We start from the raw sequence: 26,615 nt of genomic DNA on the forward strand, positions 1-26,615 counted from the left end.
CAAATATCCCAACCTATAGAGAAATTTAATGACCCAGTTTACGATGGTGTATACTGTGGGTCATCAACCCCAGTGGCTATTCCATATTTGCCTGTGCTGCTGCGCACAGCACAACAATCATGGAAGCTGCCCTCCTCTATGCCACAACGTCGAGGAGGCTAGACAACATATATTTATAAGATGCAGGACTAAATTGTCCCGTTCCTATTTACATACAAATAATGCACCAGTGGACAAAGAAGGCCGTAGGTTGCACGGCCTGGGGAGAAGAGTATACTCTTCTACAGCTTTATCCCTTCGTGTGCATAATTACCAAGCCACAATGGAAAAACGTAAGCTCTTTTTATGGGGGAATATTACATCTCTCCGGATTCTTGCCAGATGATGAAAGGGAACTGGCAGATGTTTAATACAGCATGCCACGCTATGGACTGCGCCTCAAAGCCATGGTAGTTTCCATTGCGCTACGAAGGCATGCGTAGCTGAGGTCCGCAGGGCTGTCCCAGCAGGCACGCACCCGCATAGAGGATCTGCCGTTCGATGGAAGCCAGATCTAACCACTACTGTTAGAGTCCCCATGGCTGGCCTCCTCAGTAGCAATAATAACTAGGTTCTTCAGTACACTGAAGCCTCTCGATACCGAGACTTGCAACAATATAACTAGCTTCTTCAGTGCCTAGCCTGTGACCTCTCGGTACCTAGATTGAAGCCTCTCGGTACCGTGACTTGCAACAATATAACTAGCTTCTTCAGTGCCTAGCCTGTGACCTCTCGGTACCTAGACTGCTCTCAATACCGAGAAACAATATAACTAGCTTCTTCAGTGTGGAGCCTGAAGCCTCTCAGTACCGAGTCTGGCAACAATATAACTAGTTTCTTTGGTACCGAGAATGAATCCCTCAATGCCGAGACCGGCAACAATGTAGCTTCTTCGGTACAGACTGGAGCCCTCGATACCAACAGTGGCAATTACATAACTAGCATCTACAATGCAGACGCTGGAGTTCTCTATGCTGACACTGGCAATGAACATAACTGGCTTTTTTGGTACCAAGGTTGAAATTTTTGGTACTGAAAATGACAATAACATAACTGGTTTCTTCGGTACCAAGGCTGGAACCCTTGATACCGAGATTGGCAATAACATTAATAGCTTCTTTGGTACAAATGCTGAGCCTCTTGATACCAAGAGGGCATCTCGCATGCAGCTTCAATGTCAGAGGGTGAGATGTAATATCTCTCCCCTCCAAAGCCAATGGACATCTGTCCACCACATCAGGCAGTGTATACCTTGCAGGCTAACCACCGATTTCAAGGTCCCCATTCCAGTGTCTCTACGCTCTGAGTGCTTTGCTTTCAATAGAGAGCGTTTTATTACCATGATGTCTGATGTCATCATTCTTGGGGCTCCCCCCCCTTGGAAGAGGAGGGGACACAATGTTAAATGGGCCACGTCTCCTGAGAATACCATACAAGCATGGATACTGGCTTTAGTACCGTGATGGGGATACATACAACCGAGATTACTGTCATTGCGACCGATACACAGGGCTCAGCTGTTACAGCCACAATGCGTCAGTACAATTACTTAGCTCTTCCCCATTCCACCCCCATTCCATGGGACATTAGGAGATCAACTTGGGGAAGATGAGTTAGAGCATAAGAATAGACCTGATTCCCTTCAATCCTTTGAGGACTATCAGTCGGTCTCTTCTGCATCACCTACACAGGGCAGAACCTCCTTTGGAGGACTTATACCACTTCCCGGTCATTGAGGATGACCAGTCTTGGTATTGAGACACATAACTAGGAAAATAAAGTGCAGGATTTTGTATCTCATGCTGTATGTACTGAGAAGCCAACTCCAGTGTCGATATTTTTCCTCCCAGCACTGCTTCCGACAGTTAAAAATTCCTGGAAGGGCCCTTCTTTGATGGCTCTGACATTGGAAAGTGCAGAATCTTTAAAGTGCAGTAATGGACATGGGGCTTTTTCTTTATGCACCCGTGTTCCAATTCTATATATTAGTTCAGTTAGCCCCAAGGGGAGTTTTCAGAACATATTCATCTGCTTTGGGCCCCAGAGTCATTCACTATCTAGTTATGATGTCCAGATCCAACTTTTCCTCTTGTCAGCAACTTTACATGACCCGTCACTTCACTGTGAGTTGAGAGCGATGGTGTGCGTTCTGGCGCTTCGCATGCATACCTATGCTTAGCAGGTCTCACTCCGTGAACTAGCTTGAGGACCTCCCATCCGATGGTGAAGGATTGTTCAATCTCATTGCTCATCTCGTTTCCTGCATCAGAACCAGCAAATTACAGATGACACACTGTCTTTCTTAATGCTGCTCCTCAAGAAGGGAGTAGGTTTTGCCCCATACACATAAGTATGCTTACTTCCATATAGCCATTCAGAACACTCGCCAGAGGTACCTTGGGTTTATCATAGGTACCGATATGTCCCAGTTTGGGTGCGTCTATGGACCTAAGCACAGCCCACCGAATGTTTGCAAAATATATGGCAGTTCATTGCCTACACAGGGTGAAAGTCTACCTATATTTAGACAACTAGCTTCTAGTGGCATCTTAGAAGAGGATGCTATCGAAGGCAGTGGGAGTAATCCTCAATTTATTGAGCTCTCTGGACCTCATAGGAGAAACCACAATGTTAGACTGTCAATCCTTACCCACTGATATATGGGACATAATTCTAGCAGCTAAGAAACAAGCGACTAGAAAGTCATATGCTACCAAATGGGAAGCTCACTCCTCCTTTGCACTAAGCAGGAATGAGAAACCCCTTTTAGAGCCTATTTCCACCATCCCCACTTTCCCTTTTTCCTTGTTAAAAGAGGCCTTAAGTTCCCTCACTTAGAGTTTATCTGGCAGCGATTCTGCCTCACATTTATGGATTTAGGGCTGTTTGGTCTTCACTCATCCACTGGTTAAGCGCTTTATGAAAGGGATGAAAAATACAGTTCCACCCCTTCGTTCCTTTGTTCTGCAATGGAGCTTTTCCATGGTGCTCAAAGCACTGTCTGCCAAGCCTTTCGAACCGTTGGCAAAGACAGATTTGCGTTTACCGACTTTTAAGGTGGTATTCCTTGTTGCCATAATGTCTGCTAGATGTGCATCAGAGTTAGCGGCACTCCGTATGGACTCACCTTATACGGGTTTTCATGCCGACAAAGTGGTCCTTAGACCGGACCCAGCTTTTTTCCAAAGGTTGTTTCTCCTTTCACCTTGGGCAGGATTTTACTCTGCCAAGCTTTTTCCTTGCGCCGACAACTCTTCAGTCGACACTACATACGCTGGACAGAACAGTGACTCTCCGGAGATCCCTAAGATTTTTTGTTTGTTATGGGTCAAACAAAAGGGACTCCAAGCATCTCCGCAGAGAATATCTGCTTGGGTTTTTCAGACTATTAAATTAGCCTATGAACTTGCTGGCCCCCCGCTGAAGGGGAAAGTGCGCTCTCACTCCACCAGAGGAGGGGCCACTGCTACAGCTTTTGAAAGAGGTATTGCCATACCGGACCTCTGCAAAGCGGATACCTGGTCGACACCTCTGACTTTTGCCAGTCACTACCGTCTGGACATCAGAGCGCGTAGAGACTGTGCCTTTGGGCGTGCCGTCTTATCGGCAATCCGTTGAATTTTCATCCATCACCTGACACCACCCACCTCCGGGTAGTCAGCTTGTTAATCGCCCATATGTGTGATGACAGAGACCACGAAGAAGAAAGACAGGTTGCTTACCTGTAACTGTAGTTCTTCGAGTGGTCATCTGTGCAGTCACACAACCCTCCCACCGTCCCCATTATGGTGTCATTAAGTTTTGATCACCTGGTGGTTCTCCTCAGTGAGACTGTTTAGGCGGTTTCAGGAACTGAGGAGATAGGGCGGGAACCCCTGAGCATGCTCAGTGGACGGTGGGGGAGGGGTTCCCACCCAAAAAAGATTTTCAGCTAGTGAAGTTTCCGAACCTGGCCCCGCGCAGGCGCAGCAGAGTCTTGCTATTTACTGTTTTACTCTGTACAGCACCATGTACACTGATGGTGCTATATAAATAAATAAATAATAATAATAATAATAGAGCCCATATGTGTGACTGCACAGGTGACCACTCGAAGAACTACAGTTACAGGTAAGCAACCTGTCTTTCCATGTGGCACTTGAAATATCAAAACTAGTGCCCTTGTTGAGGAAAGAATAGAATCTTCCCAGCGATACAGTATTTCAGTTTGAATGCTGGTAAGATGTGGTACTATTGCAACAGAACTTCTAACTTGCTTTGTGTTGCAACTGTGTGGACTTTTCCCACTGAGTTTAGTTCCTCCCACCCTGCTGCTTTGTACTTTGGAATTTTGTATTGTGTGCTTCACAGTTTGGATGTTGTAGTGTGTTGCGATTTACTATTTTATGTGATTTAATTGTGAGCTGATTTGGTTCCATCTCTGGAGAATAAAATGGATTTTTTTAAAAAAAAAAACTAGGAGAAAAGGCCTAGAATAGCTGTAAATTCAATGTACGAAATGACTATCTGAAAAGGTCATTCATATTTCCTTCAGTCGCCTCGTTAATTTTTTTGCCATTTAGAAAATAATTGGGTTTCCATCTTTTGCTTATTTGTAAGAAGTGTAGAATGGGGTTCAGAATGATAAATGTATTCTTGTGTTGCTGTTTCCCCACCCCACCCCCTTGCAGGGAGTGATAATGAACTCTCAAGTGGCACTGGCGATGTATCAAAGGACTGCCCAGAGAAGATTTTGTATTCTTGGGGAGAATTGCTGGGACGCTGGTAAGAACGAGTAAAGAGATAATCATCTGCCCTTTGGAATAAAAGAACTCAACAATGGCAAAGTAGCCCCAAAAAATTAAATGCGTATTTAAAAGAATATAAAAAGCATTAGATCAATGGGCCTCATCCAAGGGCCTGTCTAGATGAGAGGTTTGCCCTGAGTGGGTTTGGTGTGGCGGCAGGTCATCAATATGATGCAGCCGCCATCTTGAAGCCATCCAGGGGAAAAACCCTGAAGCTACGCTTTTAAAATGTCGGGGACTTAACACTACTTTCTCAGGCAAGGGAGGGACATCTCCCGTCTATCCCCCTCCTCCAGCTTTGCACCAGAGGTGTGTCCCCAGCCACTGGTGAACCCTGATTGGGCCACCATCAGCAGCAATGGGGAGGGGGACGGTGCAGCGAGCCAAATTGCCGCTGAGCCGGCTACTCGCCTCTGTGGGCCCACAGAGCAGCGCGGTTAAAGAAGAAAAGCAACAAAATGGAGCTGATGGCCAAGCAAATTGACTGACCTCTGGGTTGCCTCTGCACAATACTGTAAAAAATAATAATGGACGGTGTGCTGGCCGGGACAGGGGAGCAGCGGTTCCTCCCTCCCCTCCTGTCTCAACCCCCTCACTCTCTCCTTCAGCTGTCACTTTACCTTCTCCAGGGAGAGCCAAGATCAGCCCTATCCTACCAGGAGAGCAAGGTAAAGGGGGAACCAAGGAAGGACGCACCAAGCCGCTGCGGTGCCCATCCGGTGGCGCGGCAGAGCGGCTCCTCTCTCCCCTCCTGTCATAACCTCCGTGTGCGGATAACACGAAGGAGCATAAACGGTTTTGAGGGCATGCAGCACCAATTCACCGCCGTCAAGATGGGGGCCAAGTCTCTCTATTGTGGCACCTCACATTTTCTTAGTAGCCTCTAGCCCTCATGACTAGAAATGTGCTTAAAAGAGGGCCTTGTTTCTAAAAGACTTGAAAGAAATCTGTATAAGAGCTTTTCTCACTCCCTGTGCTTTAGGATAACATAGAAAGCAAGGAAATATCTAGCAAGCAGTACCTAGAAAAAGTATGTGCTCCAAGTTGTGTGGCATTCTGCATAGTTTGGAGACTCGCCACTTACAATGAACCTCAGTTGTCACTTGGATTAGTGTATCACAGAGTGATACACAGTTGTGGTAGTTTCTTTGTGGCTTGCCGAATTTTCACATCAGACCCTCTTTTAAAAAAAGAGGGGGAACATGAGAGGGAAAAAAGAGGAGGGGAAAGAGGGGGTTGGACTTGATGGCCTTGTAGGCCCCTTCCAACTCTGCTATTCTATGATTCTATGATTCTATGACCTAGTAACTAAAAGGGCATTATTGGACTCATGGGTTAAGTATTTAGCTGAGTTTCATTTCATGATCCTAGGTGACTAACAATTGTTATTCTTATATAAAAAAATATCCTACCTTTTGGCCCAAAGCAGCTGTCTAAAAAAAATTTTTTTCAGAGAGGTAACTGTGTTAGTCTGTCGCAACAAAGCCAACAAAGAGGTTCAGTTCAGACAACACGTTAGTCAACGGTGGACTATTTAAGCAACCGTTGCTTAAATAGTCCCCCGTTGACTAATGTGTCGTTTCCCAGAAATAACCAAGGGAGATAACCAATGGTTTGCGGAGTTATTTCTCTGCATAACCATTGATTATCGTGTCGTGTGGTGGGCTCCATGGATTATTTCCCGTGTTTATAGAGTCACAAGGCAAAAGCAGCAGAAACCCCTACTGCTCTTGCCCAGAGTGCCTCTATCAGCATGGGAAACAATCCTGTCCTGGGAAGCGCTTGGAGAACCACCGCTCGTGCTGTTCCTTGGTGGGATGGAGTGATCAGGGGGTCCCCACACACTTCCTGGGACAGGCATATGCCATTCCTGGGTGGGGCGCTGCCAGTAGCGGCACCCCATGTGTTCCGAGGGATGTCCATGTCCCTTGCCCAAGCCCTGTGATCCATCTGGAGATCGGCTTGAAGGGATACAAGGAGCCCCTACCATCCCCTCAAGCCGATCCCCAAATGGATTGCAGGTGGAGTGTGTGTGAAGGATGTCTCCCATAGCTGGATGTGCAATGTCAAACTGTGGGAGAAATCCATCCACTAATATGGGGGGGGGGAACAAACGCTCTTGCAGCTGTGACGAGCAGAACAGGTTCTTGCACCTCCTGTCCCCATTTGCCACAGCAGAAGGGCATGGAACCTTCTCGCCTGCTGCAACAAAGGATTCCCCTTCTCTTCCGGTGAATGGGAACAGGAGGCGCAGGAATCTGTCCTCCTTGTCACAGCTGCACGAGAAATCATTCGGCGCAGCACCCCTCCTTCCCCATTGGGCCGATGGCAACAGGAAAGGTAGCAGCATTGCTATAGCTGCCCACTTCCCTGTTGCCATGGCCCCGATGGGGAAGGATGCATTGGCGCCGAGCCATGTGATACCCTCACAGGGATGATGTCGCTTGGCACTGACACGTTGCTCAGCACTGATGTGTCCTTCGCTGGAGGCTGGATCTGGTGCTCTGACACACGAGGAGACTGCTCTGCAGCCTCTTGCTTCTGCAGTGGGGGCGGAGCGTATTTCTCCACATGCTGCTGCTGCAGAAGCAAGAGGCTGTGGAACGGTCTCCTTGCATGCCAGGGCAAGATCCAGCCTTTGGTGAAGGATGCGTCAGTGCCAGGCAATGTCCCCATAGCCTGTCCCTGAGTGTCTGCTGGAACAGCGGCACATTGTTTCCACCTCTTGCATCTTCCCCCTCTGCCCCTCCCCACGGAATGGCAACGCCCCGATAAGGTAAGCAGAAACCAGCACAACCATTCGGTGGGGCAGGCGGGGCAGGGGAGATGACTACTCCACAGAGTATACATACTCTACTCCACGTAACAGTACTTCCATGTCACCCAAGTGTGGCACGCAAATAGTCATCCATGGAGTGGACTCCGTGGACTAAAGTGTTGTCCAAACGCACCCAGAATCTTATGGCACCTTACAACCTAACAAATTATGCCATAAGCTTTTATGGAATGGAGCTGACTTAATCAAGTGCGTGGAATAGCTTCCTGAGTTCAAATTTTATATACAGAGACACAGACAAAGGTGTAAAGAGAAGAAAAATACTAGCAGGGAAGTCAAAGTTAGAGGGAACTGAAATGCAGACAGTGATAATTATATTAAAGTGTACATGTAGGTAAAACAGTTGCAGTGACCATTCTTGAAGTAGTGTTGAACTTTCTGGCATAAGTTAATTAGCACTGTGTAGTATGATTAAAAACCTACAATCTCTATTCAAGATACAGGTGATCAAATTGAACTTCTTGATAAATGTTAATTTAGCAGTTTCATGCTGGACACTTGTTTGAAGTTCCTTTGTTCAAGGATATCCACCTTAAGGTGAGCAGTAGTGTCCTGGGAACAAAATGTCCACCATGGCATGAGCCAGTGTGCCAGCACACAACTGCCATTTTCTCAGCATGCTATTGGACAATGCACTGATACACAGCAAACCTATTTTCAATACTATAGGAAGAATTCTACATGAACCCCTTCGGATGGTAATAATTGCTCTTTTATGTAAAATGCTTCTGCTCAGGAACTAAAGAAGGTTGCCCTCTGTCTCCCCTGCTCCCCCCCCACTACTTTTTGCTTTCTCTGTTGAACCCTTAGCAAACTTACTTTGCTACTCTCTATTGATAGATAGGATTGGAGTTCATTAGCAAACAAATTCGATTCATTTTTTTGCTGGTGGTATCATTTTAACACTATCAAATCATATTAGTAGCTTAGCAATGGTCATGCTGGAAATGCAGTGGAAAAGATCTAGCAGCTTATGTAAACTCATGGATAACAGACAGCAGTTACTTCTGGACGAAAAACTCCGGGATACCCATACAGACTTAAGGAACAAAAATATTTAGGAGTAATTGTGCCAGTTAACCTGTCAAGCAATAAAACTGAATTACCAACCAGTGACCAAATACATTATACAAAAATTGAAACAATGGTTGAAATTGAACTTAAAATAGTTGGAAAAAATTAGGTGATTCAAATATGATTATGGGGCTTGTGCCCTGGTAGTTGTGTTTGGGTTTACAGCCTTAAAAGCTGAAATTGCTTCTCAGTCTGGAGGTGGTGGCACACTGCCTGATATCAGAATATTAAGCCCTGCCTTTTGACATATAAGCAGAGGAGTTAACGGGTTCTGACTCCCTTTGCATCACTAGGATGGATGAATTATTTATGCAAGCCCAGTTTTCCTATTTCACAGTAGAATATTTCAGAGTGACTTTCAATTAGTTTTCCCTATAGAGGCAGTGTGTGTGGTTGTTTAGGTTTGTGTTGTTCAAGTAAAAACTGTCCATATTTTTGCTAGGCACAGTAACCTTGGTGTGCGACCAAAAGGCCTGTCTTCACTGGTGAAGAGAGGTGTTCCAGAGGCATTAAGAGCTGAGGTATGGCAGTTGCTAGCAGGATGCCATGATAACCAGGCAATGTTGGATATATACAGAATTCTCATCACAAAGGTCAGTCTCCCTTAATTTTCTTTATTAGAACTAGCTGTATCCGGCGTAACATACACCGTTGTAGCATATCTTAAAGTTTATTAATTAAATATCATCGTGGGGGCGTGGGCTGCTTGAAGGCCGCCGATACAGTGTCATCTGGCAGACCTGGGGAGCAGGGAGGTCGGGGGGAGGGGGAGCAGGTGTCCCCTTCTCCTCGGGGTTCCCGTCAGCCTTGGGCCTGCCCGCCCAGCTTGCATGAGATTAGGCCGGGGCCTGGGCTTGCAGCAGGTGAGCGGCCTCCCACCCGACCACCAAGGGCGCCGGCCGTGCCTCGCTCATGCTCTGGACCGTGGTGCTGCCCCCTTCATTGGGGGGGGGGGAGCGAAGAGGCAGAAATGGGGGTAGGATTACCTTGGAAATCCCAGAGGAAATCCTGGGTGAGGGGCTTAGCAACCTGAATCAGCTGACGTTACACATTGTTACTGTTGCTTACCAACCCGTATCAGCTGAAGCCTATCAGCTGAAGCCTGTACGGAAACATACCTAAGTGTTTTATATATAGAGATATGGATATTAAAGCAGGAATTTTGTTTTTGGAATGATAGGTTGATTTCTTAAAACCCAATTGAAATTATGACTGCAGTACTTTGCTGTCTGCTGTGGCTATATACTAATTTGCTTCAATTAGGATTGGAACTATTGCAGGACACCTAGTGTTCCCTGTAGTTGCTAAAAACTCTCCAGCTTGATAGTGAAGTATGGTAGTTTTACAGGATTTATTCTTTGTAACTTGATTAGCACAGTCCTATATAGCAATATAGTTTAGACAGTTTGTAGTACTGGTCAGTGTTTTAGGGCAGTGGTCCTCAACATGCTAAGAGTGGAAACCTACCTTGAACTTCAGCCTGCATCACGGGACTTGCTTCCAAGAGCTTAGGGACAAGGGACAAATCCCAGTGATAAAACTGTGGAACCTACAGAAAAACCTGTCTATGTGTACAGCTATTCAATATGCTTACAAGAACCCTTGCAATAAGCAGTACATTATACAAGGCCAACACAGATCAATCTGATACTGTCCACTCTACCATTTTGTCATAGGCCCAAAGCAAGAACTAAAAATGCATAATTCAAGCAGATTACATCACACGTATAACACAGCAGATACCCAGCAGATTATTAAGGAAGGAAGCAATCTGAAGACATCTAGAAAACAAATTAACATTTAATAATTGAGATAACTCTGAGACAATTCCTAGTCTGAAGGACAATCAGTGAATGCATGATGGAGAATTCAAAGCAGATCTCACGAAAAGTAAAACAGAACCAACGCTCCTAATGTGTACCCATACACCCTGCTTTCACCGACACAGCTACACCCCACACTTTCTCTCTTGTCCCCTTTCCTCTTCCCTCTCTTACTTTCTCAAAACTTGTCTTGCCCCTTCCCCCCTCTTGCCCCAGAAACACTTGTGTTCGCGTGGGTAAATCCACACAGTGTTTGTGGTCTAAGTATCTTCACCAAACCTTGCTGTGGAGCTATGTAGAGCCTTAGGGCTTTTGATCAAAATATGTTGAAGTGAATTGGGAATGAAGCTGAGACAAACAAATCACAATATTATATTGGAATGACATAGCAGAGAAATAACCTGATGTTAAATTAGCAGAGGAGCTTGTAGTTAAATCGGATATAGAAACTGGGAGAAACTAAAGCTGATATCGTGAAGTTGGATTTCTCTGATTATTCACATCCATGCCAATAGTCCCTAAGAAATTTTCAAAGAAGTGTCATAGTATGTTCATGGATTGTCTTTGGTTTATATGGTACTAGTTGTTTGTTCTAAATATCCTTTTAGGCTTTGATATCCCAATTTATAATAGTCTCATTAAGATGATATGATATGGAATAAACACTGCTACTTTATAATTTACATTTGTCAAAAATGCTTTAAAACTAGAGTTCTAAATTTTTCATTGATGGATAAATACATGCTTGTTATTCACTTTGATGATAAAAAATGAAATATATTTTAATATTTCATATGCTGAAATGACACCAGGAATAGGCCCCAAAGCATATAAGTGTTAGTATTTTAATCAACTTTTCACTTGTAAATTCTATTGTACTGGTAGATATTGCCCTATTTCTTCGATTCTAAGACGCACTTTCCCCCCCATATAAACATCTCTAAAAATAGCGGGTATGTCCTGGTTTTTTTTTTTTTTCTGTTGGTAGTACTGAAATTAATGTGCGTCTTACAATTGATGGCATCTTACAATCGAAATACAGTATCACAGTATATTAATAGTAATATTAACAACGTATAATATTAACAACAACGACAACATTCCACTCAGAAGGTAACAAGACAGTTTGCTAAGGGGGACATAAGAATGAGTAAGATTTATTTATTTATTTATTTCTATATCACCCAATAGCTAAGGCTGTCTGGGTGGTTCACAGCAATTAGCAAAAAATTCAACTACAGCATTGTAAACATACAACATTAAATAATACAGTTTTATAATAAAATATAGCCTAAAAATATTTAACATAGCAAATTTGAAACCATTTAAATAGTTAAAAACAAATTCCATAAACAGTTTCAATAACAGCTGACAGTTCTTAGCGTCAAAGTTCATATAGGTTTTTTTGTGGCAGGGAAGGGCAGCTGTTCCTTCTCTGGCTGATGTTTGGGTCTTGATTGTTTATTTATTATTTTTTTATTTATTACATTTCTATACCGCCCAATAGCCAGGGCTCTCTGGGCGGTTCCCCCCCACCCCCTTGCCATGATGTTTATCCTGGGAGGCACAGGGTGCAGCCCCCCCAGTGGCTCTTGGTTCTTTGGCCGATGGATGAGGTAAGAGACTGATGGCTGGAGCTGAATTCAATGGCTTCCCTGAAATGGACTGAAGCTTGGGAGTAGTTTGGACAAGAAGCTTAATGTTTCAATTTTGAGGGAAATTCAAGTATAAGTGGGATCAGATCATTTCCCCCCATATCTGCAGTGATGGAAATCTAGCTAGGGTTGTTGCTTTTATGGTGGTGGCTTTGGAAGAACATTTATCATGTTGTGAATCAACTGTACAAAAAAAGTATATTGTGATATGATGTATACATTCAAACTTCCTTTACAACAGGGGTAGATTTCTGACTCCTGCTTTAGAACAAAAGAGGTGATAGCAGACTATGATTAGAGTAGAGATAGTTGGGCTCTTTAAATCCCACAGATATTATGTATATTTTTATTTGCTACATAAAGTGAGAATGTATATTATAAACGGAGAATCTATATTATAACACACTAATGGTCTTCTGCAAAAGGAATTTCGTTTGCAAATGGTTTTTGAATAAACATGTCATGCCTTCCCCCGGCCCTGGCACCACAGCCTTAGGGGAAGATTCAGACTCAGATGCTGAAGGGACTGATAATTTGGGGGCTGCTCAGGCAGTGGGATATCAGAATAGTGAGAAGCGCCCACTTAGGCATAGTTCATGCTTATAGACAAAGTTTGCCTGCAGGGATAGATGGCTGGCAAAGAGCTCTAGCTGTTTAAAAGCAGCTGCAAAGGCCAGGGAGCTTTATGGATGCAAAGCCTTCAGTACCAGAAAGCTCTCTTATTTAGACTATACTTGAATCTTGATCTTTTGGTTTGCCTCAACTCCCTTGTTCATGGGACCTTGTCTTAGAAGTTATTCCCGAATCCTGAACTCTCTTGCAAGGCAGAAATCTCTGAAACTCTGTCTTAGACTACGTCACTGGTCTTCAGAATCCTGCTCCCAGCTTCTGTTTGGATTGTTTCTTGAGACTTAATGCTGGATTGACAACCCTGTCTGAACTCCTAATTCAACTAAAAGATTTAATGTAACCTGTGTGAAGTTTCCGTGCCACGAACTCTGAAGGATTGCTCGTGTTACCATCTCACTGCAATAAAGCGAGTCCATTGTTTATTGTTGGTGTTACAAGAGACTTATGTATGACAAATATGAGATCCAGCAAATTAAAATCTTTTAAGTATTTAGACTGAGTCTTTGATTTTACAAGTTTCTGGATGGCTTATCATAAAATGTTTTAGCCCAAGTTAATACTGCAGTTGCCCATTTTGATTGGTCAAAAGGAGGTTGTGTTAAAGTTTTTAAAACAAGTTTATTTCTCTATTGTTTGATATTCCAATTTTGGTCAACAATAAAATTAGCATTTTAGAGTCCATAATAGATTTTTGTAAAAGTCAGTGGTGGTCTGCATTTGGAGGTTGGTTTACCAACATTTGGAGCCAGGTGCCATCATTATGCTGATGACACACAGCTCTATTTCCCGTGGTATCTGAATCCAGAGAGGCTGTGCAAGACCTGGATCAGGGCCTAATCTCAGTAATGGGCTGATAAACAGAGGGCCAATAAACTGAAATTGAATCGTGGCAAGATGGAAGCCCTGTGGGTGAGTGGTTCCTAGGTTTGGGAGATAGGCTCATTGCCTGTTCTGAATAGGGTTGCACTCCCTCTGAAAGTAGGCCTTTACCATCATCAGACGAGGCCATAGTATACTGTTCTAAATTGTAGGTAACAAAGTTTGCCATGCTTCCAAAAGTATGATCTTGAACTTGTTGCTCTCAGGTGGTCCTCTGGGCATCTTCTTGCTGTAGACACTATTGATACCACCAGGATTAGCTGAGCCTTTGTTTAAGTCAGGAAGAAAGCTAAGTAGGACAATGCTTGCCCTTTTCTCAGCACCTTCTTTGAAAGGGAACACTCTTATCAAAGGGGAGGGATCGGAATAGCTTTCATCCTTGTCAGAGCTGTAGCAGTTTGTGCATTATGATCTTCCAGATGTTTGAAAGCATTAGTTACAGGAATTTGTCAGTTTAGAAAAAGAAGATCACCATTCCCTATATCTCACCCAGTAATATACTTAATTTCTCTATTCCCTACAATGATATTTTGCAATGTGGAGTGGGGAATTGCAGGACCTCATGTTATGGGGTAAGTGTTACTGTACATTATTATTCTAGCATGCTATTTTTAATGGCAGCCCTTCTGTAATGTGTAGTTCTCCCCTAAGAACTAGTCAAATAAACATAGGGAGAAAATAAGTGAATAAACAAAAAAAAAGTTAGTGTGGTAGTGGATAATGTTGGACTGGGTAGACCTAGATTCCTATCTACACACAGCCATGAGTAGGAATGTACAGATTGGGTAAAGTTCGTTCTGTCTGTTTTTGCAGATTGTCAGGCACTTTTCATTCCATCCTTTGCCTTATTGATGGAATCAGATTTTCCCCCAGTTTCCAAATGTACACAAATGCGAATTTCAGCAAATTCGTACACGTGGAAATGTGGAAATCCTTCTAAAGTTCATGTTTTCAAGCTTTAGCCTATGAGGGAAATGCACATTTTTGGCCAGTTTTTTTATTTTTGCATATTTTTCTAAGATGAAATTTGTGCAAAATTCTCAAAGGTTAAGAAAACAGTCGGGAAGTCTGGTGACTCTGCCTGACGGGAAAATCCGCTGCAGAATCCGTTGGTTGGATTCATAAAAATCCAAACTCATTCGGTTCCGTTGCGGATTTCCCCGACATCCCTAGTCATGAATCTTACTGGAAGTCCATGAATGAGTCACCAAGTCTTAGTAGCTGTGGAAATAAATTTGGGCTATATGTTATCCTGAAATGTTTGAAGGAAGGATGGGATAATTTAAAAAAATTCTCTGTTCTGTCAGTTCTCTGTATTTTTTCTCCAGTTATACCCATCTCCTCGTTCCAGTAGTGAACAGGAAAACAGATTACTGCATATCTTCTTGTCTTTTCCTCTGTTCTCTGATGTCTTCTTGTCTTCTTCCTCTAACCTTTCCCACTCATTTTTTAAATATAGGCTAGCATTTTTTTAATGCCCACACTTCTGAAGTCTCATGAGGAACTTGAGAATTTTGAATCGGAGTTCTGATGCACTCTGATTCACATCTTACCTAATTGGAGTGCATAAATACGTTACAAATCCTAGAATGGATTGTAGTATTGTAATAAAAACTGCTGTTTAGAATTCAAAAATAATTAAGCCCAAATAACCAATTTGTTTTCTTATTTAGTGCTTTGATATTTGCATGTTTTGTTCGGCTTAAGACATACTGTAATTCTGCTCTTTTATAAACAGAATATTAGGTCTTTTGACTGAAAATTGAGTCGTAGATGTTATATTTTAAGTTGGCGGAGATTTGATTTTCTACTTTTGACTACTTTTAGCATTCTAGTTGCCATAACAACTTTGATACCTCCATTTTCCTTTTGTAAGTCAGTTGCCATAACAATAAAATATAGCTTTATGAATTGACCGTGCTTCTTTTTGTCGTTCATACTTCATAGAAAAGCTTCCTGGCTAGGTTTTTTGTGTGTTTAAACATTAAGCCTTCATTCTAACATTCTGGTTACTCATGCATCACACTGAAGTCAATGAGACCCACCTGAGCAAAGGTTTTATGGCATGACTGTACCCAGATTGATTGCGCGTTTTACTTTCCAAGCTTGCATAGAGATATGGTCAAATTAATCTGTTCATATAGTCCACACACATTTTCATAAAGACAGCACTGGAGGATAACTACTGCTGTTTTTTAATTTGAGCTGGTTTTGGTGACAGGTGTCTTAAGGAAGCAGGTAAATGTTACACAATTAAATGCTTTCTCTGTTCAAAGAGCAGTAAGTAATTGCATTTCACATGCTTCTTAGTGGTTTACAATATTATTGTAGGGAGCTTAATTCCCACCCACCCTGCCCATACACACACACACACACACACACACACACACACACTGTTAACAGTGTTGTTTCTTCATTTGTCTTAACATCTGTAAAATGAAAAAAATCAGTGAAGGTTGTTGTTGTTGTTGTTGTTGTTATTATTATTATTATTATTATTATTATTTGTATCCCGTCTTTTGCCCAATACTGGGCCTCAAGGCAGCCTTACAAAGTTTAAAACATACATTGGTGTGTGTGTGTGTGTGTGCGTGTGTGTGTATATATATATATATATATATATATATATGTTTACAAAACACAACAAAATTATAAGTCATTAACATACATGGGGAGGCAGATTATTCTCCAAAGGCCTGCTCGAACAAACAAGTTTTAGCCTGCTTCCGAAAGCCCATCAAGGAGGGAGCCAGTCTAGCTTCCCCGAGAAGAGCGTTCCAAAGCACTGGAGCAGCCACCAAGAAGGCCTTCTCCCATGTTCCCACCAAGCGCACCTGTGAAGATGTCGGGACTGAAAGAAGGGCTTCTCCAGAAGATCTTAAAGCACGGGCAGGCTCATAAGGGAGAATATGGTCTTTCAAATAACCTGGACCCGAGCCATATAGGGCTTTATAGGTCATAACCAGCACTTTGAATTGTGCCCGGAAACAGACTGGAAGCCAGTGGAGCTGTTTTAACAGGGGAGTTGTGTGCTCCCTGTAACCAGCCCCGGTCAACAATCTGGCTTTATTTATTTATTTATTTATTTATTACATTTTTATACCGCCCAATAGGCGAAGCTCTCTGGGCGGTTCACAAAAATTAAAACCATCATAAAACAACACACAAGTTAAAAACACAAATACAAAATACAATATAAAAAGCACAACCAGGATAAGACCACGCAGCAAAATTGATATAAGGTTAAAATACAGAGTTAAAACAGTATAATTTAAATTTAAGTTAAAATTAAGTGTTAAAATACTGAGAGAATAAAAAGGTCTTCAGCTGGCGACGAAAGGAGTACAGTGTAGGCGCCAGGCGGACCTCTCTGGGGAGCTCATTCCACAGCCGGGGTGCCACAGCGGAGAAAGCCCTCCTCCTAGTGGCCACCTGCCTCACTTCCTTTGGCAGGGGCTCACGGAGAAGGGCCCCTGTAGATGATCTTAAGGTCCGGGTAGGTACATATGGGAGGAGGCGTTCCTTCAAATAACCTGGCCCCAAACCGTTTAGGGCTTTAAATGTCAATACCAGCACTTTGCTGCAGCTCTTTGAACCAATTGGAGTTTCCGAACACTCTTTAAAGGCAGCCCCACGTAGAGCGCGTTACAGTAATCCAATCGGGATGTAACTAAGGCATGTGTCACCGTGGCCAGGTCCAACATCTCTAGGAACGGGCGCAGCTGGCGCACTAGCTTTAACTGTGCAAATGCACTCCTGGCCACCGCCGAAACCTGGGCATCCAGGCTCAGGGCTGAATCCAGAAGTACACCCAAGCTGCGGACCTGTGTCTTCAGGGGGAGTTTAACCTCATCCAACACAAACTGAATCCCTATTCCCAGGCTGTAGCTGCTGTGCAGTGTTTGTTCAACTGATTAATAGGGTCTATAAATATATCTAAAAATGTTTGTTAGAACATACAAAATGACAAAGTCTTGCTTTGCTTGATTTTGTTGTTGCAGTTGGAGGTATCGCTACACATTATGTTTAATTGGTTTGCGAGTTTAGGTTAATCTTTGGCGTTCTTTCCTTTTCTCTTTCTTTATATAAATGGATGAGCAACATCTCTAGCTGTATCTTCCACCCCCCCATCTATCCTTATTTCCCTTCTCTGTGCCAGCTCATCTGCTGTCATCTTTTTATGTCCTTCTCTTCTCATCTCTATGCTTTTTGCCATTCTACTCCCTGTGCCTGGAACATCACTCCCTCTCTTTCTGGCCTCTATTCATCACCATGCTCCTCCCTCTAGTCTTCTTTTAGATCTTCAGTAAAGCCTTACGCCTCCCCCAGCCTTTGTCTTGTCTGCCTAATGTAAGCACTCTGCACCAGAGCTGGCCCAAAATATTTAAAAACTGTAAGGAGGGCAAAAATCCAAAAAGCACAGTTTTTCCAAGCATGGGAAAGCAATAATAGATATTTGTTGCTGTTCTTGTTCTTGTTGCGTTATAGGGCACTGGAGGCCAGCTCTGTAGGGCAGGGACCTTCCTTACAGAGTTTGCAATTTAAGTTCAACACAGAGGAATGAGGCGATAGAGATTGTTTTTCACTTTTACATTCTTAGGTTTAGTTACAGACCTAGGGATAAACTACATGCTGCATTAAATACATAGCATGCAGCTGAGCCTCATCTTTCTTTTCTTCCAAGGAAGCATATGGGGGCCCAATCCAGACTTGGACCACTGCACACTCAGCTGCTTCCCCCACCATTGATTTTTTCCCCTCCAATGCAAGAGTACCCGCCCCCCCAAAAAAACCCACCCCTACCTCCAATGGCACCAGTGGAGTTTTTCTTCTTCTTGCATTAAGGAGGGCAATTACCAGGCAGGCAGGAGGCAAAGGCTGGCGTGAGGCACTGATCCCTGCTCTTCTGTCATCTACCATCTGAGGCAAGGGCTTCAGGTTGCCTTTTGGCAGGGCTGGCCTTGCTCTGCACAGAGACCATGCCATTTTGTGTTTTATAGTAGCAGAACTCTTACTAATCAGTTATGGTGAGACCTAATTAGGCTATGTTTTCCAAATGCAATCATGTTCTAGTGTAGACATGCATAATTCAAAGTGCTGGTATTAACATTTAAAGACCTAAACGGCTTGGGGCCAGGCTATCTGAAGGAACGCCTCCTCCTGTATGTACCTGCCCAGACCCTAAGGTCATCCTCAGGGGTCCTTCTCCGTGAGCCCCTGCCAAAGGAAGTGAGGCAGGTGGCTACCAGGAGGAGGGCCTTCTCTGCTGTGGCACCCCAGCTGTGGAATGAGCTCCCTAAGGAGGTTCGCTTGGCACCTACATTATATGCCTTTAGACGCCAGGTGAAGACCTTTTTATTCTCTCAGCATTTTAACAGTCTATAAATAAATTTTAACTTGGTGTTTTAAATTTGTAATTTTGCATTTCTGCTGTTTTTATCTGGTTGAGCTTTTATATTGTATTTTATATTATGGTTTTATACTGTTTTATACTTTGAATGTTTTTAATTTTTGTGAACCACCCAGAGAGCTCTGGCTATTGGGCGGTGTAGAAATGTAATAAATAAATTGCATCAAGAGGTGGCCTGTGCTTTGCCATTTATAGACAATAAGTGAGGTGTTTGGATCCATGAAAAGTTTTAAATATTATCCAGTCATTATCCATTGAATTTATTCAGTACTATTAATTTACATATTGTACAGTAATTCGTATTACCGGCACTTGGCTTTTGACAGTTTTCGATTACATCAGGGTAGTTCTGTATACTAAAACATGTAAGGTAGCTGTGGGAAATTAGTGTTCTATTTGGTATGCAAAGAGGGCAGTTTTAAAAATTAAGTGACTGTTTTAGGTCTTAAATATCCTTAGTCACGTAGCTAGTAGCAGGGGTTAGATGCAAAATGGAAACAATCTGTATTGCACTTGATAACTTTGCCTGTAGCGGCAGTAGTTAGTTCAGCTTCGTTAGTCAGCCAATTATTTCTACTGGTACCATAAAATACAAATGCCAAAATACTCATAGCTACACAACTCTGCAGTGGAGGGTATGTAGTGTGTATGTGCTCCTGAAAAATAGCTGCGGTATAGCACTTGGTCTTTATACCCCCTCAACATTTTGTCTCTTCTGAACATGTTCTAATTCCAGATGAGGTCTGACCAAAGCAAAACATATTGGTAAAATTACTTCTCTTGATCTGGCTGCTATATTTCTGAAAAGCCATAAAGTATGTCACATATTGACAAAGCGGTAGTAAAAAAGTCGCGATGGAAAAGGGGTGTAATCCTGTTTAAAATTGGGTGAAATGTGATACACATGGGGAGATGATCAAGCTTTTAAAAGTGTGACATGGTTTATATAGATGATTTCTGAATACTCTTATTGTTTCTTAGATGGCTTTGTTCATGAATCCAAGCTCAGACTTGATTTGCTACTTATCTTTTCAGAGTTGGGGTCAACCTGCTGTCATTTGTGCCATTCTTTGCATTTCACAGTTTAACACCTGGTAAAGTGGGACATCAGCTTATTAGGACCAGGTAGGATCCGGTTCTGGCAGCAAGTTACAAAGCCAAATTGAACCCTTCTTCAGATTAGGAGTTCAGAGCAAATACCTTAGTTGCTGAACAGATTTACTTGTTTTGTTCTAAGCTATCGTCTATTTATTTCTTTATTTTATTTATTAATTGCATTTCTATATCGCCCAATAGCCGGAGCTCTCTGGGCGGTTCACAAAAATTAAAACCATTCAAAGTATAAAACAACAGTATAAAACCATAATATAAAATACAATATAAAAGCTCAACCAGATAAAAATAGCAGCAATGCAAAATTACAAATTTAAAACACCAAGTTAAAATTTATTTATAGACTGTTAAAATGCTGGGAGAATAAAAAGGTCTTCACCTGGCATCTAAAAGCATATAATGTAGGTGCCAAGCGAACCTCCTTAGGGAGCTCATTCCACAGCCGGGGTGCCACAGCAGAGAAGGCCCTCCTCCTGGTAGCCACCTGCCTCACTTCCTTTGGCAGGGGCTCACGGAGAAGGACCCCTGAGGATGACCTTAGGAACCGGGCAGGTACATTCAGGAGGAGGCGTTCCTTCAGATAGCCTGGCCCCAAGCCGTTTAGGTCTTTAAATGTTAATACCAGCACTTTGAATCGGGCCCGGACCTGGACTGGCAGCCAATGAAGCTGGAAAAGGACTGGCGTGATGTGGTCTCGTCGGCCAGTCCCTGTTAGTAACCGTGCTGCCCTGTTTTGTACCAGTTGAAGTTTCCGGACCGTTTTCAAAGGCAGCCCCACGTATAACGGAGTGCAGTAATCCAAACGAGAGGTTATCAGAGCATGGATCACTGTAGCTAGGCTGTCTCCGTCCAGAGAAGGGCGCAGTCTACAATTAAGCACTGCTAAAATCCATAATGTTGAAGCTACTCCTGCTCTCCATGTATTGGGACTCAAATAAGTTATAGGGGGTGAAGTGAAATGCATGCACACCATTGGTTTTCCTCCCTTTCTTCCTTTTCCCTGATTGGCTGTTCTCTTTCCACACTATAAGGCTGCACAAAGTCCAGCTGTTGTGGCTGGAGACACTGACAGAGTTGTGCCAATGGCTCCTTTTCTGTCATCCCATGAGCTCGGCAGCAATCACTTTGTTCTTCCAATAGCACATGTTTGCAAGCAAAAATAGCTAATGTATAATAAATAAACTTATAAAACATAACAATACTTCATTGCTTAAATATTGCAAGGCTACCTGCATCATCACTAACCTTATGATGATCTCATTACTCTACCAACACAATTGACTCAATAAAAAGTAGGATGTGAACCTTTTGTACCTGGTCAGAATTGAGAGCAATATGTGCATGGAAGAAATATGTTTGAAAAGCTTTATACTTTTAAAACGGCTATTAAAAATGAATAGCTCAAGCAATAGGTATTTCTAAGGATCCATTTACCAAGCCTTTGAGCTGATTAATTTCACCTTTTTGGGTAGCATTAAACTGGAGATATTTTTTGTTCAGTATATGTCAGAATCCACTGCAAGTACTCCAACTTCTCTTTCTATGTAAAGCAGATGTTATAACTGTGTTTTTCTTGTACATTGGGTTAAACCATCATTTTTTTAAAATGCTGATGTTTCTTCAATGCCATGTATATTTAAGAGAAGTAGTGCAGTATCCTGTGTCCTAATGGAATTGTATGTGGTGGTGGAGGACTTTCTCTTAGCATTGAAGTCTGCATGGCAATGCAAGGCAATTTGCTCAGCAGCATAAATTGTGATAGTATGCACTAGGTGATTCACTTAATTTAAGTGGTATTAAGGGAGGTTGGAATTACACACCCGTTATTTATTAATTAATACTGCACACCAACATAAAAGCTGACATACTACCGTTAATTTTGCAACAACAAAAATAGTGGCGAGGATTAGGCACGAGACTAAGGAGAGCAGAACAGATCTATCACAGCCCAGGGAGTAATCAGCCAAGCTGGGCGTGCCCAAAAGATGAACAAAAGAAAAGGGTCACCATAGCTGCTGCTACCCAGCATTGGATTGCTGCCTACCAGCAGAAATCTACCTCCAAGGTGGCAAAAGGACTGGAGAATGGCTGGCAGGGAGATCAGAATGGAGCCACTGGAAGTTAACCCCCAGACATCCTATGTCTCAGAGAGGATATTCTCAACTGTTCAGGAAGGAAGAGACCACATTACTACTAGCCCTATGTAAATCTGCACTGTGTGGTTGCATACATTTGGACTCAAGACTGTGAAGACAGCTTGCAAAATTAATTGAGCCCGCACACAGATATACAGTACATTATAGGTCAGGATGAATCAGGTATTACTTGCTGTGAAGTACTCTCTTCTATATAAGAAAAGGTGGAAAATATGTAACAATAAGATATACTATCATAATCTATTACTGTAATCTCTGGCCAGCTAAAGTATAGTGTTTGACCCAAGGGTTCCAAGAATTATAGGAGCATCAACAACCTTGACAAGTTCATGGAAATGGCCCTACATAACCAGACAGGTCTGGCTGGGCAGCAGGAAGGCAAAATAGAACAGGAGGACTTCTGGGGTGGGGGTAGGAGTGGGAGTAGTGAACACAAGAGGCACCAAATACCCCCTTTTCACATCAAAGCAGGCTGTAGTAGCCATTGGCAATAAATTGAGCTTGATCCTGAAAAATGCTGATTTCAAGAAATCTGAACAATACAGTATTGTTTGAAAACAATACAAACGTTTTCAAATTTAATTTAATCAATTGAGATGTATCTCTGGGAATAAGTATTAAATTTCATTCTGTTGTTTTCAGCCCAGCACTCCAGCCTATCAAGATCACTTCAAAGTTTGCTTCTGCCTTCCAGGGTATTAGCTACCCTGGAAGGCAGAATTGATGCTCCCCACTCAATTTTGTGTCATCTGCTAATTTGATAAGCATTCCCTGCACCTCCTCATCCAAGTCATTAATAAAATTGTTGAAGAGCACTGGGCCCAGGACTGAGCCCTGCGGTACCCCACTCATTACCTCCCCTAAATTTGAGAAGGTACCATTGATTAGCACTCTTTGAGTCCGATTCTGTAGCCAACTGTGGATCTGCTTAATAGTTGTTCCATCTAGCCCACTTTTAGCTAGTTTGCTGATCAGAATGTCATGTGGTACTTTGTCAAAAGCTTTGCTGAAGTCAAGATACAAGATGTCCATAGCATTCCCACAATCCTGATCAATGAATGAGATCAGATTAGTCTGAAAGGATTTGTTCTTGACAAATCCATGCTGGTTTCTAGTAATCGCTGCATTGTTTTCAAGGTGCTTACAGACTGACTTCTTTATAATCTGCTCCAAAATATTTCCAGGGAAATTTCCCCTGGTCTATAGTTTATATCCTGGTTTATATCCTGCCTTTCCTTCCACTTCATATATGTGTCCTTTTTTGTTTTCAGGTCATCTTTAAGCTTTTTGTGGAGCCACATTGGTTTCTTCTGTTGTCTTCTATCTTTTTTCCTTGTTGGAATTGTTTGTAACTGTGCCTATACAATTTCCTTTTAAAAAAATTCCCACCCATCTTGGACTCCTTTTCTTATTAGGGTCACTTGCCATGGGACCTTACTTATCATTGTTCTGAGTTTATTAAAATCAGCCTTCCTAAAATCCAGAGTACATGTATGGGTACACTCAGCTTTTGCTTCCGTTAAAATCAAGAACTCAAGTATGATGTGGTCACTTTTCCCCAGAGTTCCCATAAGTGTCACTTTAACCATTAAGTCATCCCTATTGGTCAGTATCAAGTCAAGGATAGCCGATCCTCTAGTTCCTTCCTCTACTTTCTGTAGGAGAAAGTTATCAACTAACTATGTCAAGAATTCCTTGGAAGGGCCACTTTTGGAACAATTTGTCTCCCAACAGATATCGGGATAATTGAAGTCTCCCATCACTACTACATCGAACTTCCTTGAAACACTGGCAATTTGCTTTTCAAAAGTATCATCCTCGTCTCCTCCTTGATTGGGTGGTCGGTAGTAGACTCTGACCACCATGCCCCTTTTATTCCTTGACCCATTTATTTTAACCCAGATGATCTCAACGGGGCTATCAGGCTTACCCTCCTGTGCTCAAAGAACTCTGGTGCACAAATTTGCATCCCAAGCATGCAGTTTAATTAAATAGGATAAATAACCTTGCAATTCCGAGATTTTCATGTTCCTTTAGCACTCAGGGCCCTATACCTTGTTAGAGCGATTAAGTCAATTGGAATTTGAGAGTTTGTGGCACCTCTCTTTGCCAAGCGTCCCTATGATATTGCAAAATATCAAACATGAGCTGCCAGATGGTGTTTGCAGCTCATGGGCTTTAAAAGTACTAATATTATTATAGGATACTATCTCAAGAGAAACCACTATAAAATCTGGCTTTATATTTATTAACTGAGCAGTTGAGGTGGTGTAGAATTTATTTATTTAAGGATTTTTATGCCGCCATTCAGCCAAAAAAGGCTCTCACGGCGGCGTACAAAAGTATTTCTTGACAGTCCCTGCCCACAGGCTTACAATCTAAAAGACATGACACAAAAGGAAAGGGGATTGGGAGGGAGGAGGAGGAGGGGGAAAAGGAAAGCAAATTCAGGCACTACAATCTTAGTTGGAAAGTTCAGCAGTTACAGGTGACAGCAGGAGGGAGGGGGCTCTCAGCTGGAGCTGGACCCAGGCACGGTGGAGAGGTGCCTGGCTGCTGCTTCCTCCCTCACTGGTGGCCTCTGCAGAGACAGTTGGTAGCAGGAGGGAGGGGGCTCTCAGCTGGAGCTGGACCCAGGCACGGTGGAGAGGTGCCTGGCTGCTGCTTCCTCCCTCACTGGTGGTCTCTGCAGAATAAAGCTACAAATGTTACTGGTAAAAATACCACCAAATTAAAAACTCTTAAAATATTATAAAACAAACATATGATAGAGGCAGTAATATTATAATACTAACAAGCAGAATTGTCAGACTTTGGTGAAATGCATGGTGGATTAAATAATGATTTATCATTTCACTAAATTTTTATGGATGTTTCTTGACTACAAGAGTGCTTTCTAAATGGCACAATTCCCAAGAAGGCCATGCCCTAGACATTGCAGCTGTTTACACAACATGCTAACCAAAACTCAGAGGTTGAGTGTGGGTTGTTTCTGAACCGTGGGTTGTTTGTTGAACCATGGATTACCATGTTGTCGGAACCCAGGACATTTTCTGTAGAGTGGCTTGTTGTCTATGCAGTGTCAATTATTAACCACCCTGAACAACCCAACAATAAACCATGGGTTCCTAAGTTGACTTGTCTAAGAAAAATAAGCAACAACTACATAGTTAGAAGCCACACTGCAGAAAATGTCCTGTGTTCAGACAACACGCTAACCCACAGTTCAACAAACAACTCATGGTAACCCACACTTATCACCTGGCCTTGTTCATACAACATGCCAACCCATAATGGGTGACTAGGCACGCACTGGGGGTTATTTTGTGAACAACCCCCAGCGCATAATTGCTGCACCTGACAGACAATCAGCCACACAACTCACAATGTGTTGGTTGTTCCCCCCCACCTTGCCCGTAGGTCCTGCAGCCAGCTTCACCTGGCATCCCAGGGGACTTGGTGGCAGAACCTGTCTTGTCTGCTGCCAAGTCCCCTGTCCCCTCTCCAATTGAAATCATAGAATCATAGAATAGCAGAGTTGGAAGGGGCCTACAAGGCCATCGAGTCCAACCCCCTGCTCAATGCAGGAATCCACCCTAAAGCATCCCTGACAGATGGTTGTCCAGCTGCCTCTTGAATGACTCTAGTGTGGGAGAGCCCACAACCTCCCTAGGTAACTGATTTCATTGTCGTACTGCTCTAACAGTCAGGAAGGTCAGAGCCCTTTTGTCCCCAGTGCCCCTTCCCCATACCAGTGCCAATACCTCTAATGTGTCCAAACGGCACCTCAGAGGGCAGCCATTGCCCCCATCCCTGCTCCCACCAAGCCTCCCGGCCCTGCTTCAACCACGATGCTGATTGTGGTCAAATCCCTTTTGCCCAAAAAACAAGTTGGGGAGATGGGTTTTCATATTTTCCAGACCCGTTTTATGTGTGCAATTGGTTCTTTCTTTCTTCATTGATTTTTTAATTGGTTATTTGCATTGCATACCAGCTACTTCCTGACTGTTAGAGCAGTACGACAATGGAATCAGTTACCTAGGGAGGTGGTGGGCTCTCCCACACTAGAGGCCTTCAAGAGGCAGCTGGACAGGGATGCTTTAGGGTGGATTCCTGCATTGAGCAGGGGGTTGGACTCGATGGCCTTGTAGGCGCCTTCCAACTCTTCTATTCTATGATTCTATGATACTTCTTGGTATGCTTTTGGAGACTT

General features: G+C 43.0%; 1 protein-coding gene across 3 annotated transcripts in view; it reads left to right on the top strand.

Moving 5' to 3' along the window:
* Positions 1–26,615, top strand: part of RABGAP1L (RAB GTPase activating protein 1 like) — a 206,038-nt gene that overhangs the window by 39,858 nt on the left and 139,565 nt on the right. For 2 of the 3 annotated variants that reach the window (XM_063133853.1, XM_063133843.1), the window contains exons 12-13: positions 4,710–4,803; positions 9,179–9,329. In XM_063133853.1, coding sequence (XP_062989923.1) covers positions 4,710–4,803; positions 9,179–9,329 — 245 coding nt within the window. The remainder of the gene's footprint in view (positions 1–4,709; positions 4,804–9,178; positions 9,330–26,615) is intronic. The other variant, XM_063133871.1, reaches the window with a different exon arrangement.

This window comes from Elgaria multicarinata, chromosome 1, assembly GCF_023053635.1.
Source record: "Elgaria multicarinata webbii isolate HBS135686 ecotype San Diego chromosome 1, rElgMul1.1.pri, whole genome shotgun sequence".
NCBI lineage: Eukaryota > Metazoa > Chordata > Lepidosauria > Squamata > Anguidae > Elgaria > Elgaria multicarinata.